Here is a 16,222-nt window from a genome sequence, read left to right as displayed (position 1 = left end):
AGAGAAACAAGAACCCAGAGGGTCCTCCCCAAGTTTATGATCAGGTGCTCATTTGTCATTCATTTGCCAACATTATTTGATGGGCTCAGGAGCATTTATTTTCTGGTTTGAAGAAATTTGATTATCCTTATGTAAGGTCTGAAGTGTGCATTTATCAATCTAATCAAGCTTTTAGGTCCCCTAAGATACTGAATCTTCAAAATCATGTAATACTATTTAACAATAACTAATTGTTTCAGTCCAAAAATACGGTGGGCTGAAACAGAATCTGCAGTAATGATGTAGCTATGGATGATGTACTTATCCCCCAAAAAGAGTGTCAAAAACCAACACTCCCCGGGCAAGGGAATAGCCAAGTTTGTTGCAGTTTCCAGTGAATGACATCAGACCCGTGTAGGTCTCAATCAAAATGGGTTCAGTTAACACCATCAATCCCTTTCCTCTTCCAGATCCAGTGGAATCCCTGTGGGCATTCTGGATAGCTGGAACAAGCTTAGACATGAACCCGGACGACTAAAGAGGAGAAGGCACAGAGTTAGTGAATGCAGAGTAGGTCCAGAGACACCCCGTCCCCAGCCAGTGCTCACAATGGTTGACCACTCTCCTGGAGCTGCAGTTATTCTTGCTTCTTTTTTTTTTTTGCGATACACGGACCTCTCATTGTTGCGGCCTCTCCCGTTGCGGAGCACAGGCTCCGGACGCGCAGGCTCAGCGGCCATGGCTCACGGGCCCAGCCACTCCGCGGCATGTGGGCTCTTCCCGGACCGGGGCACGAACCCGTGTCCCCTGCATCGGCAGGCGGACTCTCAACCACTGCGCCACCAGGGAAGCCCTACTCTTACTTCTTAAACAGAAATCGTATCTCAGAATTGTTAACATTGCTTCTGTTAGTCTTTTAATAAATTAATCCGTTAATAATGTACATAATAAAATTAGCTGCCACATCTTATTTTTCATTATTCGTAACTTGTACAACATTAAGTAGTCAGTTTAACAAATATTTGCTGATAGTTTATTATGGATCGGACACCAGTCGGGTACTGCTGAAGATTCAAAGACAAGGGAGATATAGTCTCTGCCCTCACAGAAGTGACACTATAATAACATAGAAAATGAACTTGTGATGATCGTACAAAGTCCACGAAAATAAACAGCGAAAAGAGGCGCGTGATGCTAAAGAAACACAAAAGAGGGAGAAATCGTATGTGGTTAGAGGATTAGGAATGACTTCAAAAGGAAACTCTTGAGACAATCCTTTAAGGGTTAATAGGGTTTCAATGGGTGAAATGAGGTTAGGGAGGGCCTATCTGTCAGCGGCTGTCCTTTCCAAGCCAGCATCCTTTCCTCCATTTGAGACTCTTCTTCCAATAAGAGCACCTCGATTTTCCTTTGGAGAACCACATTCTTCCATTTATTCCAAATAGCTTAAGCGGAGCTGACTTTAGTACATGACTCAGTCCTAACCAATCAGAGGAATCCATTCCTCTGGTCGGGGAGATTGATTCAGGTATGGGCACATGACCAATGTGGCTGTGAAACTGATAGCATCCAAGCCTGGACGTATTCATGGTCATTTTGTCCACACAGTGAGAACCTGACAGACTGAAACCAACAAAAGGGAAAGAACTAAGACATGGAGAGAGAGTAATTCTTCACACAGCCATTTGGGTTACTGGATCAGCCTATCCTGAACTTTAAGTTAAATGAGTGAAAAAAAATTCCTTCTTTTGGTCAAATCAAGTTGAATTGGGTTAAGAGGAGGGTAACTCAGGGAGCACTGCAAACAGAGATATAAAGAAGGAAATGAATTAGGAAAGCTCATATCTTTGTATTTCCAATAAGCTCTTTTATATCCATTGTTTCATTCCAGTATAAGCCTACCGGGTAAGTAAGAGAAGGTATCATCATTCCCGTGTTGGAAATCAAGACTAATAGAAGGTAAATGATTTGTCCAGAATTACTCCACTTTCTGCACCATGGTAAAAAGGAACATGAGGAATAAGGGCCTACTCACAGTAAGATCCAAATATGTTTCCTAGGCAACTGGCTTACAAGTCTAAATTAAAACTTTTAGAGTATATTCCAATATCAATCTAAATTATTAAGCATGTTCAATAAAGACACCATTGTTTTTCCTTTTCTCCATGAGGAGGCCCATCTTGGCTTTGAGGGACTAATACAGAATGACGATTCAATGAAGAATGAGAAGGCTGTAGTCTTTCCCCATAATCCCGTTTTCAATATAGGTTTTATCCTGGATTCTTAATTTTATACCAAATTGCCCTTGGGCAACCACTTCTCCATTGGAGGCTTAGTTTCCCTGTTGGTAAGAAAAAGAATCTAAAATTTAGAATATGTCCATCACTACTATTTGACCTAACCTATAAGGAAAAAAAAGAAAGAAAAGCCATGCAAATAAAACTGCTGATTTACTTGCTCTGTGACATTGTAAATTCTCTTCCGCTTTTCGAGCCTCAGTTTGCTCTTTTGAAAAGATGCATTTAAATCTATGGTTTTGGGATAATATCAGAAGTTAAAAAAATAATGACTTTATGATAAGCAACATAGAGTTTGCTAGAGTGCCTCAGTATCTGTGGGTTTTCAAAATAAACTAAGGTACTTGTCCCTCTACTTTAGTTCAAGTAATATTTACCGAATTAGATAATGTCAAACAGTCTGTTAAAAAACAGACTCACTTCTAAATATCACTGACTAAAGAATCCAACAGACAGGTAGGATTTTGCTAGTTTTCCATGAGCCTATAGTGACAAAGACAGACAGCAGTTACCTCTTATTACTAGTTCCCAGTCCTAGCATCCTCTTTGAGACCTTAGAATGGATCTAAATATTAGCATCATTGAATGAAACAAACTATAGTCATGTAGCCTGGAGATTCTGGAAAGGAGGACATCATCCCTTACAGCAAACTCCACCAGCTCTTTAGCTGATTGGATAAGAAAGCCAGAAAGGGAACTTCCCTAGTGGTGCAGTGGTTAAGAATCCACTCGCCAATGCAGGGGACACAGGTTTGACCCCTGGTCCGAGAAGATGCTACATGCCGCAGAGCAACTAAGCCCATGCGCCAAAACTACTGAGCCTGTGCTCTAGAGCCTGCGAGCTACAACTACTGAGCCTGCATGCCACAACTACTGAAGCCTGCATGCCTAAAGCCTGTGTTCCACAACAAGATAAGCCACCACAATAAGAAGCCCACACACCGCAATGTAGGGTGGTCCCTGCTTGCTGCAACTAGAGAAAGCCCGCGCGCAGCAACAAAAGACCCAATGCAGCCAAAAATAAATAAATAAATAAATAAAATTTATAAAAAATAAGAAAATACATCATCAGTATCTTAAAAAAAAAAAAAAAAGTCAGAAAGAAGTGTTCTTTCTTAAGTTTCCAGGAGACAAAAGCAAAATCGGAAGAATAAATTAATAACATGGAATAATCAAGGTCAGAAGTGACCTTAGGTTTATAGATTCCAGCCACTCATCTACTGTTTAATTTGCCTACACTCATCCTCTCCAAGAAGCCACACCCCTCTACATGGACATACCCAGTGATATGGAACTCACTGTAATCTAACCATGTCCATTCTATCACTGCATATAGTGGGAGAAAAGTATGTTCCCTTGCCCTATCTGTTACTGATGATTAGATTAGACTTTGGAAAAATCATTTAATCTCCCTGAGCCTTAGTTTACACATCTGAAAATGGGAAAATAATAATAATGATAACGATGGTAAATACGAACCTCATTAGACCCAAGTGCATTGCTCAAAACTATTTTTAAAGCATACTATTTATAGATATAAATATTATCACTTACAAGCAAGAACGATTTTAGCTTCCTTAGTCCTATTCCCTTCAGTTTCAGACTTTGAAGGCCATTTCTTTAATATGCACGATAGACTCCAGAAAGCACTTTTGTAAAAACCTGTGATATGCACTATTTTAAAATAATGGAAGCTCCCTAGATGCCAAAGGCTATATTAAATTCCACTCAGAAACCATGACTTCAAAAAATATGGGTTGAGCATCAAAGTACCTCTTCCAAGATATTTATCAATTATAAAGGGAAAAATACTAACTTTACAAAGGAGCAATATAGCATACCCCATCTTAGACAAGTGATCGAGGTTAACATCACTGGTAATAAGACATACAGGCATTGTGAGCCTGCAATAGGAGGTAGTGAAAGGACACATCATTTCTGCAGTATCTGTGCCCCCCCAAAATCGAATTCAATACAATCCAATCATGAGAAAGCATCAGGCAAACTCACAGTGAGAACATTCTACAAAATAACCGACCAGTATTCTTCAAAATCACCAAGGTCATGAAAATAAAGGAAAGACTGTGAAACAGAATAAAGAGACAGAATAATTAAATGTAATATGGGATCCTGGAGCAGACAGAGGACATTAGGAAAAACAAAACAGAAAACTGATGAAATTTAAATAAGGTCTGTAGTTTAGTTAATAGTATTGTACCAATGTTTAATTTCCAGGTTTTGATATCTATATTATAGTTATGTAAGTTGCTAGAAGCATTTGAATGAAATCCTAATATTTAGGAAAGAATTTACGTTCCTCATTTTCAAAAGGGATAGAGAAAAAAATCAGACTCAATAATTTTCATAACTTGTTCCTTAGAACACTAGATTTCTTCATAGGTTGGGTGACCATATAATTTATCATCCAAACCAGGATTCTTTTGAAAAGAAAGAAAGTGCTATTATTAATAGTGTTCAAACAACAGATACCTGAGGATCTGGGGAGAAGATATGGAAGAAAAGGTAGAAGGTAAGCTTCAGTGCCTATAATCACATCAATCAGAGCTGCTCGATTTTTATAGGTTTTATGTATTTGGGTTCTGAGTAAGATCTTATTTTTAAAAGTCTTTCCCTTTAAAAAATTTTTTTAAAAAACCCACTGTATTAAGCTTGCCTAAGAATCTCTAGCTCTGACAGTCTGTTCAATCCACAAAGATCTATAGTGCTCATTTTTCTTAACCAAGAAAAACTAAAAAACCAAAAATGAGTTTTGAAAAAACTCATTTTTCAAAACCAAGCTCAAATCCTATCTCTTCCACAATGCTCCGCCAAATACTCAAGGCAAAAATTATTTTTAATTCTGTTGCATTTCATGTATGCATCTCAAATATTTCATCCAGTTTTCTAAGAATTAAAGTCAGAAGTATGGCTGTCCATCTATACAACTAATCCAAGATTTCTCTACCTTGGAACTACTGCTGTTTTGGACCAAATAATTCTTTGCTGCAGGGGAGTATGTCCTCTGTATTTTAGGAAGTTAAGCAGCATCCCTAGCTTTACCCACCAGATACCAGTGGCACCACAACCCTGGGTATGGCAACCAACAGTGTTGCCCAGATATTGCCAATGTGCCCCAGGGGTAAAATCGTCTCCTGTTGAGAACCACTGAACTAAAGGAAGTATATAGCATGATGTAACATGAGTATTAAGATAAAACAGATCTGCTCTTACATTGCAGATATGGCCCTCTCTAGCTGTGTGACCTTGGGCAAGTTACCTAACCTCTCTGAATTTTATAGTTTCCTTTCTATAAAATAAGGCTATTAATACCATCAAATTCATAGGGTGGTTACACAGATTAAACTAACTTTAATAAACAAAGGGTTTGTAATAAGCTCTATGTGTGTGTGCCCACATGCTAATGTCTTTCAGGAAGGGTTGGGGAAGGTGAATAAGATAAGGCTGGAATTTGGAGTCATATTGCAAAAGCATTAAAGGAAGCCTTATTGCCAATAATGAATATTGTCAATAAATCATTAACTACATCATCACTGTCATCGCCGAACAATGATTTCCTGAAGTCCAAAGTGCAATTCATCAATTCACCTCAACATTTCCGTGGTCAACACTCTCTGATTGTCAGGATGCCTTTTCACAGATCAATATATATCAGTTTGGGTTACTGGATGCCTCCCCAGAGTCCTCATCATAAGCTTTATTTCATGAGAATTCTCTGCGGCCTCAGAATCAAAGTGCTGGAAAGAAAAAGTTGACACTATTTCATACTCAGTGAACTTGGCATTTCATTCGAGTCAGATGCACTTCATTTCCAGTCATTTCTGTGAGCGCTTTGTAAAGAGGAGGGGCTGTGAAGACAGAGGGACAAGCTGTGCATTGAAGGAGGCAGACAAAAGGCCAAGTCCCCAAGCTGGCTCTCTGAGCATTTCAAGCACCTGAACTCAATCTGTGTGACAGGAACGCGATGTCATTTGATACGAATGCCACCAGCCACATACTTTTCTCTAAAAGCTTTTATACACCCACCCCTGGCTCTCTCTTTTATTCCAGTCTCAAAAACAGAGGGTCAAGTTTTAACAACTCCGGTTACATAGGGTCTGTGTGCTGGTTAGGGTAAAGTATAGCTGTGTGTGTGTGTGTGTGTGTGTGTGTGTGTGTGTGTGTGTGTGTGTGTGTGTGTGTGTGTGAGCGTGTAATGTTCTTCTTGACTTTACAGCGATTATTTACCAGCTGAGTGACTGGGCCCCTGGTTTGCTTCAGATGCTGTCTGCCAGCAGTTCACTGTCCAGAGGCTCAGTTTTCCTTATTACAACCATCACTTGCTTCCTGTTTACACTGGGTAAAGAGACCAGGTTTCATGCCTGCAGGCCCACGTTCTTTAGCTGAGCAGGTTTTCCAAGCCTTCAGGCTACAGGTTTCAGCCACCCCGTGCAGCAAGTGAAGCATGTTGGAGTAAAACGTCCATCCAATACCCAGCAACGGAAACCCCTTGGGAAGCCACACAGCTGAACAGAAGATAAACAGATGTTTATATCACCCTTGCACATATTACTTGGAATTATCTTTATAGAGACACCGTGACTGTGGGTATGTTCAGGCATATAGACGAAAAAAGGACGATGCGGCAAAAGCTTTTTTTCCTACAAAAGGGTTGTTTCTACAAATCCTAATTTCCATCTTCATCCTGTTCCATTTTCCCAACCCTCCCCGTGCACACGCGCACGCACACACACACACACACACACTTTAAACTCTAGCTTAAGTGAACGACTCTTTGTCCAAGAACATACACCTCTGTAATTTGCAGCTTCTAATCATGTTTCTTTTATTTAAAATGTCTTTCCCCACCTGCTTTGATGCTTAAATCAGTCTTACCTTGAGTTTCACATCAAATGTTATCACATTTCTTAACTTTGGGACTTAACTGTTCTCTCTGCTGGGCTCTGATAAAAACTTTGAATCTCTCTATCAACAGTATTTGCACATTAAATTATAATTTGTTAATTACCTTTTTTGCCTTCTTCCTCTACACTATAAATGTCTGGGGGCAAAATCTGATTTATTCTTCTTGCTATCCCAATAATTATCTACAGCATTGCTCAGCACGTAGTATTCAATGCCAGGTAGGTATTCAGTAAATATTTGTTAGGGAATTCCCTGGCAGTCCAGTGATTAGGACTCAGCGCTTTCACTGCCAGGGCACGGGTTCAGTCCCTGGTCAGGGTACTAAGATTCCAAAAGCCGTGCGGCCAAAAAAAATTAAAATAAAAAATATATAAATAATTAAATATTTGTTGAATTAATGTAGCAGGAAACCAAGGGGTTAAGAATATAAAGTTACATTTGATTGCTAAAACATTGGTTCACTTTCATAATTCCCTTGAAAATAAGGAGAAAGATGCCAGACAAAAGTAAAAAGGGTTGGTCTGTAAATCACTTTGATTAAGCTGTAGAGTATCCATGATCCATTCACTATTATTCTACAGCTCTGGGTTCAATCACTAGTTCCTCTCAGCAAGACTCCACACAGTCTAAGAATCCAGCAAGACAACGTGAAACCAAGGGCAGTCATCAATTAGATCCCTTGAACTAAAACTTGCTTAATAAATACTTTTCTGTAACCTGCCTTCATCGACTAAGCGCTCTTTAATTGTTCCTGCAAATTGCATGCCCTCCAAGCTTCATGTAGGTTAGAGAATATATCGCAAGATTCCTTTAACTGCCCCCTATAGATAACACCTCTAACTTATGGGTGGCCAGAGAAATGGTGGCTTGAGTTGTTTTTCAGGAACATGGAGCTAGTCTTGTCCAGTTCAAATTGGTCGAGACCACCGACCGTTCCACTGTGTAAGTGTCCAGAGGAAGACCTTTTGATGTCAGAAGGCCAAAAACTCCACCCTCAGATTATACCAACAGCATCATTTTCTGAATAAGCATCCTAAGAAGAAGAATGTAACTCCGATACGCCTGCAGGGAACACAGATTACCTCAGTGTTTTCTTGCCTCCGATCACCTTTCCCCATGCCTCAGACCACCCTGTTTCTTTATCCTATAAATATCCCAAGCCCCTTGTCTTTGTGGAGGCTGACTTGATATCTGTTCATCCATCTCCTTGCTTGGCTGCCTTGTGAATAAACCCTTTCTCTGCTGAAAACCTCGGCACCTAAGCATTTGGCTTGCTGCCCATTGGGCAAACAAAACTGATTCTGTTACAAATGGTTAAAAGAGGAAAGATAATGCTAAAAGTTGCAAATATAAAGTGGATGAAACAATTGAGAATAATTAACCTTGGTTGTAAAGTATCATATCATATCATAGCAATGACTATAAACACACACACACACACACACAGAGTTCTTTCTGGTTTTTAACTATTTCCCTGATCATTTGCAAATTGTTTGCATGTGGAAATAGTTATTATTATAATACCTCAGTCAATTCACTTAGTCACTCTAAGTACCTTCACTTTTAAAGTGGAGATAGCATCCCGCCCTCAAAGGGTTTTTGTTACTTGAATTACATGAACACGTGCAAATTGTAATCAATAAATATAAAGTGTAATTACATAACTGATGAGATCATTTTATGTCTTATAATATAAAATCAATACCAACAATATTATTTCCTATTTTCACAACTGTTTTATATGAGTAATGCAAAGTATGTGCATGCACAAGTTGAAAAAAGTTGGTAAGACTTGGAGATAAGCAAGAATGTCTGGAAAGAAGCCATTTGACCATCACACTTACCGGAAGTAGAAGTGATATAGAGTTAGTGAGATGGGTAAAAGAAGTAATGTATTTTGACCTAGTATTTCATAAATTTGACAGTGATTTTTTTTATATCAGTGATGAAGGACTTAGAGATAGTATAAATTTGAATTTGAATGCAATTTTTTCCATTAATTCCTCTTCCTCAGGTACTTTTCTGACCAATCAACCCCATCACTCAGCTTCGACCCGGTGTTGTGTGGTATGAAACCTATATAAACAGCTCAACTTTCTCTCCTGAGCTTTGGACAGACCTAAATTTCTAACTGCCTGGCAACCAACTCAACCCCACATTCCATGGACCTTTCAAACTCAGCATTTCTTCAATTGAACCTTTAAACCTACTCTTTTTTCAGTTTTCCTCGTTCAAATTAATGGACTCATCACCTACCCAAACCAGACCATGTCATCTTTGATTTCTTCCTCTCCTTCACCTACCATATCATGCCAGTTACCGTCTTCCATTGATACCCTGAATATCTCAAAATCTCTTCACCTTCTCTCCATTCCTAGCACTCCTAACTTAGTTTAGGTTCTTATACCTATCATCTGAGCCAATACAATTATGGTGGGAAATGTACAAGATTAAACTCCAGCTAAACTGTCTCTAAGGTACTCCATGTACCTTCAACTATCTCCAATTCTCTTCATCTGATCCAAACTCTGTTTCAGTTCTTTAGCACTTATTTAAAAATCTTTGCATTTTTATCTGCATCCTCTATTAAGCAATGCCTTCCACAAAGGGAAGAATCTTGTCTCATTTATGTTTGTATTCTTAACAACAATCAGAATAGCTGCACATTTTAGGTACCAGAAAACATTTGTTAAATAGAGAGAGTCCAGGTTCTGTAGAAGAAAAGACTCTGAGTAAAAACAACCAAAAAAATGAATTTTATAAAAGTACTTTTAAAAATAAGTTATTCAATTAGATTGTAAATAATTTGAAATTCTTGACTGTGGATATCTCAGCTGTACATGATTCCCTCTCCCCTGCCATAATAGGTTTGCTAAATTGAATTAAATTGCTTCAAGTGTTTTACTTAGTTATGCATTTCCCCCGTGTTCTTCTACTTTTTCCTATTTCATTCATAGGGGAAATGAAAAAAATAGTTTAAATCACCCTTTTAAAATCTTATTATGTCAAAATATTCATACAAAAGATTCTATATCCCCAGAATTACTGTTCTTCTTATTTATACTTTTACATTAATAAAACTGAATATTAATCAAAGCCAATTTTGGAAAATGTCCTGAACACAAATAACTTTGTGACATAAAAACCAACAGCAAAAGAAAAACCAAGACACAAAGAACTGGATCAGAGTAGTCATCATCTCATATCCCAGACTGAGATCACTTGTTTTCTTAGGGAGCTGGGACTTGGGGTGGCCTTTAACTGAGAAATGGCTTGGCAAATAAAAGTTCCAGACTGTTTTCAGGAACGAAATAAAGACTTTAAAACAATAATTTAATGAGAAAAGCCTTAAAGAAAATACACTTAACAGATTCAAAAAGTAGTTTGATTGACTGGAAACCAACCAACTAACTAACCAACCACTCATGGTGCTCATATCCATGCATGCATGTGCACACATACTCACACACACACCTGTTGTTCTTTCTTCCATCCAAGGAGAGCTATATGAACATCAAGTTTCCCCTTTAGCCTTGGCTGATAGGAAGTCTTGGGCAAAACTTAATGCTCCAGTCTGCTAATTGTGTTCATGGGCATTTGGGGAACAGTTATTCCATTCCCCCTTTTTTTCCATTCCCCTTTTGATATTTTATTTTTTAGCTTCCTTTTAAATTATTTAATTTTATTTCTCTATGGCAGAAAAACAATAAAGCACTATCAAGTATTAGAGTAATGCAGTGGCATATCTCTGTAGTTCATACAATTTCTTTTTTAATCCTTTACCCTGAATTTCTTCCAGCAGAGGACACTGAGAGAACAAGTGCTTTAAACACACCAGATACGAGAAATAAGAGAAGACTTTGCCCAGGAAGTGATGGACATAATAACCCAGGCAGTTGGTATTTATTTTTGACTTAAAATAGAAAGAATTACTACTACTTCAAAATATATATTAAATTAATTATTAGAACCAGTTTTCCTTTAAAGGCAGGAAATAGCTTTGGAAACATACATTATTAAGTTCTTTCAGTTGGATTAACAAGTGTTAAAAAAAAAAAGAAACAGATAAATGACTGCACTTTTAATAAGAAAGAGAAAAAGAACAGGAATTTGGGGAAGAACAAGAGCAGGATAGAGAGAAAAGGAGAGGAGATTATGAAGCGACATATCTGAGCATTATTATTAATAAGGTCTTTTAACAATAAGGAGAACAGATATTCCATTTGAATTTGGGGGCATTATTGTGATGTAAACTCCCACTCTATCTCCCAGAAGTCCTCAGTGAGTCTACTCTCACATAAATGCCTTTGTGTCAGTGTTATGTTCTTTCTGGTTTTCATTTCGGTTTTTTGTTATTGTTGATTTTGGGTGGCTAAGAGTCAGGCTAGGGGCTGATGTTGATGCCTGGGTTGAGGTATTGCGAACTAGGAGTATAACAGGGAGACTAGCAAAACGATCCATACAAAGAACTAATTTAGCGCCTGCAAGAGCTTGGTGTCAGAGGCAAACCTGGAGACCAGAAGCCCCTGAGGACATCTGCATAAATCTTGAGAGGACAACTGAGCTTTGCTGAGAGCAGAATTGGATTCAAGCCAACTTCACCTACACGTTAGGGGGAATGGAGGCCCCATCTAGCCTCTAACCACATACATTTTGCCTGAGATCCTTTTTCATAAAATAGGGAACTTACCAATTAAAAATATTTGTTTATACATATACATATTCACTTGTATGAATAAATGTGTTTAAAATAAGGCAAGAAATGCAATGTATGCCATCCAACCACAGAAGGACTTTAGATGTAGACTGTCATGTTTTGAATTTATAGCAAATAAAGTTATGCTATTCTGAAGTGAATGACAGCATATAAAGATAAACTTAGAGAGAACAGAGAAGGCAAGAATTTCTAGGCCGTAAGCACACTGTTATGTGTACATCTGGTTTTGTCGAAAGTATACAGGTTGCTCATTCACTGCATTTACAGCTCCAGCTGTTTTACTTCCTGACTACTTAGAGTGTCCAAGGACTGCTTAAGTCTCCCTAGGGAAGATGAAACAATAGTAGAAGGGGATCTCCCTGCCACTGATGAATTTTAAATTTACTCGGGGAGATGAAATTTAAAGGCATTAAAAATAACTCTTAATTGCTTTACGATTTACGGAACATTTATATATGCTTTATCCCATTTAACCTTACAATGGCCCAGTGAGGTTGAGAGGAAAGGCAGTTGTTCACTGTGTCCGTTTTAGAGATGAGATTACCAAGTCCCAGGAAAAAAAAGTGACTTAAACATGACCACCGAGCCATATCTGACTTCATATTTCACACTATTCCACATTCCTTCTTTGAATAAAATAATTCAAATTTAATTAGACACAGAAAATTTTATGTACCCTGTAAGCAATAAACACAAACAATACTACTGCAATTTTAAAACAATATTACACTACAATTTTTGCTCAGAGATTAGCAAAGAGGAAACAGCAGTGGTATGGTTACTATAAATATTGCTATATATATTTTTTCAAATATAAAACAGCTCTACTGTTTACTGAAAAAGTCCTATAAACTTTTATAGTTTTTATCTATATAAACCCCAGGTTGTACCTTATTTTTTTTTTAACAATACATGGTTTAAAAGCACATAGCTTCACCAACAAAGCTAATTGGAGAGTGATGCCCAAGCCGTCTCCTACCTTTCAGATTTCGAGAAACTTCTCACTGGTGTATTTCACAGGGTGCTCAGTGAAGGTAGCATAAGGCACCTCAGTGGACCACGGGTTCCAACCGGATAATAGTGACTGCTGCTCTGGACTTCCCCGGTAGATCCTAAGGCCTTCTCCTTGTCTCCTGCAAGAAAGGAGTTTTGCTTTAGATTAGCCATTTTCATTAGATTAAAACAAATAGAAAAGTGTGGGAAGGGAAGGTAATGCCCCAGTCAGCCTTTCTATTGATGCTGAGATAATTGGCTGACCAACTAGTTAAATTGTTCCAGGGAATTCAGGAGGTGAGAAGAAAGTGTGGATTTGGTTTCAAACATGATGAGTTCAAGATGTTGTTGAGAATTCTGTGGGTAAATGCCTGGTTGGAAATGTGACTCTGGTGCTCTGGACAGAGGCCATGGCTGGAAATATAGTTACTGAACTCATGCCAATATTCTGGTGGTCAAAGTTAAAAGAGGAAGGAAGAAGGAAAGGTCAAGTGGTGGGACAGGAACTGAAACATGGAAGACATCATCAACATGGGAGACAGTTTCGAGGAGAAGGAAGATGACTACAACTACAGTATCCACTAAGCAGTAAACTCAAGCAAGAAATGACTGAGAAAAGAACTGGGACTTCCCAAGAACTGGGAAGAACTGGGACCTTCCCAAGAGGGTATGCCTGATCTTTAAGAGGGTTGATGACCAATTCAAAATACCCTGTGACCTCAGCTTCTATGTCTCATGGTTCTCTATTCTCTGCACACATTCCTTCTACCAAAATTCCAGCAACAAACACGTCAGAGCTCATAGGAAGACTATGCCTGGTCACAGTCCTGACCCACATTTTGTAGGAGGCAGTAACCATCTGTTATAGCGCAGGCCTGGTCATCTGGTAAACCCAAGTACAGAGCAAGAGAAAGTCAGCTTGGGAGTGGTGATGGGAGGAAAGTTGTGGCAGGGGAATGTGGCCACACTGGATAACAAATTTGTAATTTCTGCGGCCTCTGCTTTTGCATGTACCCATCAGAATTTATGGTTTATGGTTTTAGACATCTCTGAATGCAAAAGAGGTCCCTGGAGATTAAGCCTAGCTCAGGTGCTTTGTATTCAACAAGCTTTAAAACTAAGTTGCCCGTGATTCTAAGCAGACCCATGGAACATCACAGAGCTCTCGTTTCTTCTAGAAATTAAATCCTGGGATCTAGAAGGAAAAACCAGACCTCAAGGGAAAACCAGAGCTCAATTGTGATGCCTTCACAAAGCTGTCATTTCCTGTATTAAAGACAGGATTCCTCTGGGAATGTCACTGTGGTTTCTGAATGTTTATCCATGTAGAAATGTCGATAAACACAATCTCACACGTACGCATATAACACCCCAACGGGCTGATTCCTCGGCTTCTTCTTTCAGAAGGGAAGTAAGAAAAGAGCCTGTCTCATTCTGCTGCTCAGTTCTCAGATTCTTGATGATTATATTTGAAGGCTGATACCCACCTTTTTTGTACTTAATCCTTTGCCAAGGAAGGGGAAAAAAGAAAAAGAAGAGAGAGGAAAATACAAACATCATAAATACCTCTAAAGTTCCCTTTCTAACCCTTCATTTTCTCAGCTGCTATACTGACATTTATCTTCCCCCCCGTACTTTCCTTCATTCTTTTTTTTTTTTTCCACTGGCCTGGTAATAAGCCCTAAGCTCAATGAATATTCTATGCATGCTAGTTAATGGAGCATTCTGGCTTGAGTCCCTCAAAACAACTTGCACGATACAATTATTTACGCTTCATATGTCAATCTATGTGCTGGGTGCAATTTTGCTTTTATTCAAAGGCAATGAAAATCTTCCAAGATAGCTTTCCTGGTAAATACAGTTTATATCTTTCACTTTAGGGAAACCTCAAATGAAGTTTAAGCATGAAATTCAAGAGGGGCCCTACTTCTAAATAATTAATCAATTTGAGTGTGGCAATGCCCTTTCTCAGAGATGTAGTATACTTCTAAACATACAAGCTCAGCCAACCCTCTCTCCTGAGCTCCAAAGGCGATAGATGGGAAGAGAAATCTACAACCACGCAGTCTCTCCAAAGGTAAAACTAAGGTGGTATTTCTCAGCAAAACTTTTAGTACTAGAGTCGTATAAAAATCTATCATATTCTGTCAAATGTCTTCTTAGGGCAACTGCAGACAATACGGTTCCCTTTATGACTGGGAATGCTTTATTAAACTGTTACTCGTGCTTACCATGAGAGTGGTCATCCGAGGTGACAAGAGTAGAGTAAAAAATGCAGTGAACAGGAGGTCAGGGAGTGCTGTGTTAGTCTTGGTTTTGACACTTAATGCTGTATGACTATGCGACTATAGGCAAGCTCATTTCTCTTTCTGAATCTCAGTTTCCCCATATGTCCTTCAGGGTGTCTCGATGTGGTGATATTCCATGACTTCGGTAACTGTGTAAATGGTGTGGACAGCTATGGTCATGATGCTGCTAGCATTCACCCTGTCAAGGACATACAGGATCCATAAGAAGCCTCTGGATTATGGCTTCTGTAATTTAGGGGTATCAAAATAGCCTCCTTAAGTAGAACAGATCTTCTGCTGCAAAGCCTACACCCAGTATTATCCCATCACTCCTCGGAAACTTTAGCACCTACCATGCTATTTTACAAACATGGAAAAGCACATATCAGCCACCATGTGGTGGAAGAGTAATTTAAGGTTTATAAACTGTAGAATGTCAGAGCTAGAAGGGCTTTTGGAAGCTATAGCTCAGTGTCTTCTTTCTGGAGATGAGTGGAGATGAGAAAATTGAGACTCGGGAAGGACTAAAACTTTCCCAAAGCATCGCAGCAGGCGGGGCTGAGCGGGTGAGAGCCCTGGTCTCTCAAGACTTCAGTAAGGGTTCTTTTCACCATCCTGGGCTATAGTCACAAAATACATTCAAAGTTAAGCTCCTGCCATTACACAACATAGTCGGCTTTATTTCCAATAGACACAGAGTTAAACGAATTGCCCTACGGAGCCTGCCATGATCTGTGGGCAAAAAACCTGCCCAGGGATCCTAGCTAAAGGTCAGAAAGAAAATCTCTGTCTCAAAAGGAACTGTAAATTTTTATATACTCTCAACAATAGCAATTATGAGATTATAGGAAAATAAGTTAGCACTAGAAGGGTAGGGGGAAATTACAAAAATGTTATGTTGTCAGGGTAAGAAGATTGGGTCTTTCTCGCTGAGCTGCTTTGGTCAAATTAATCAATGTGGGAGTATAGTCCCAGGTAAAGAATGCCAAAATCAAATTATTTAGCAAAGAAAGACTTTTGGTAGC

The 16,222-nt window shown here is 38.8% G+C and overlaps 1 protein-coding gene across 1 annotated transcript in view; it reads right to left on the bottom strand.

Annotated features, from left to right (window-relative positions):
• Positions 1-300: 300 nt before the first annotated feature.
• The window catches only part of TPRG1 (tumor protein p63 regulated 1), a 110,871-nt gene continuing 94,949 nt past the window's right edge, over positions 301-16,222 (bottom strand). Inside the window, 2 exon segments of the mRNA XM_032629399.1 lie at positions 301-513; positions 12,896-13,049. Of these exon segments, the coding sequence (XP_032485290.1) occupies positions 301-513; positions 12,896-13,049 (367 nt within the window).

The sequence above is a fragment of the Phocoena sinus genome, chromosome 4 (assembly GCF_008692025.1).
Source record: "Phocoena sinus isolate mPhoSin1 chromosome 4, mPhoSin1.pri, whole genome shotgun sequence".
Classification (NCBI taxonomy): Eukaryota; Metazoa; Chordata; class Mammalia; order Artiodactyla; family Phocoenidae; genus Phocoena; species Phocoena sinus.
Note: the sequence above shows the minus strand (reverse complement) of the source record. Positions and strands in the feature narration are given on the sequence as shown.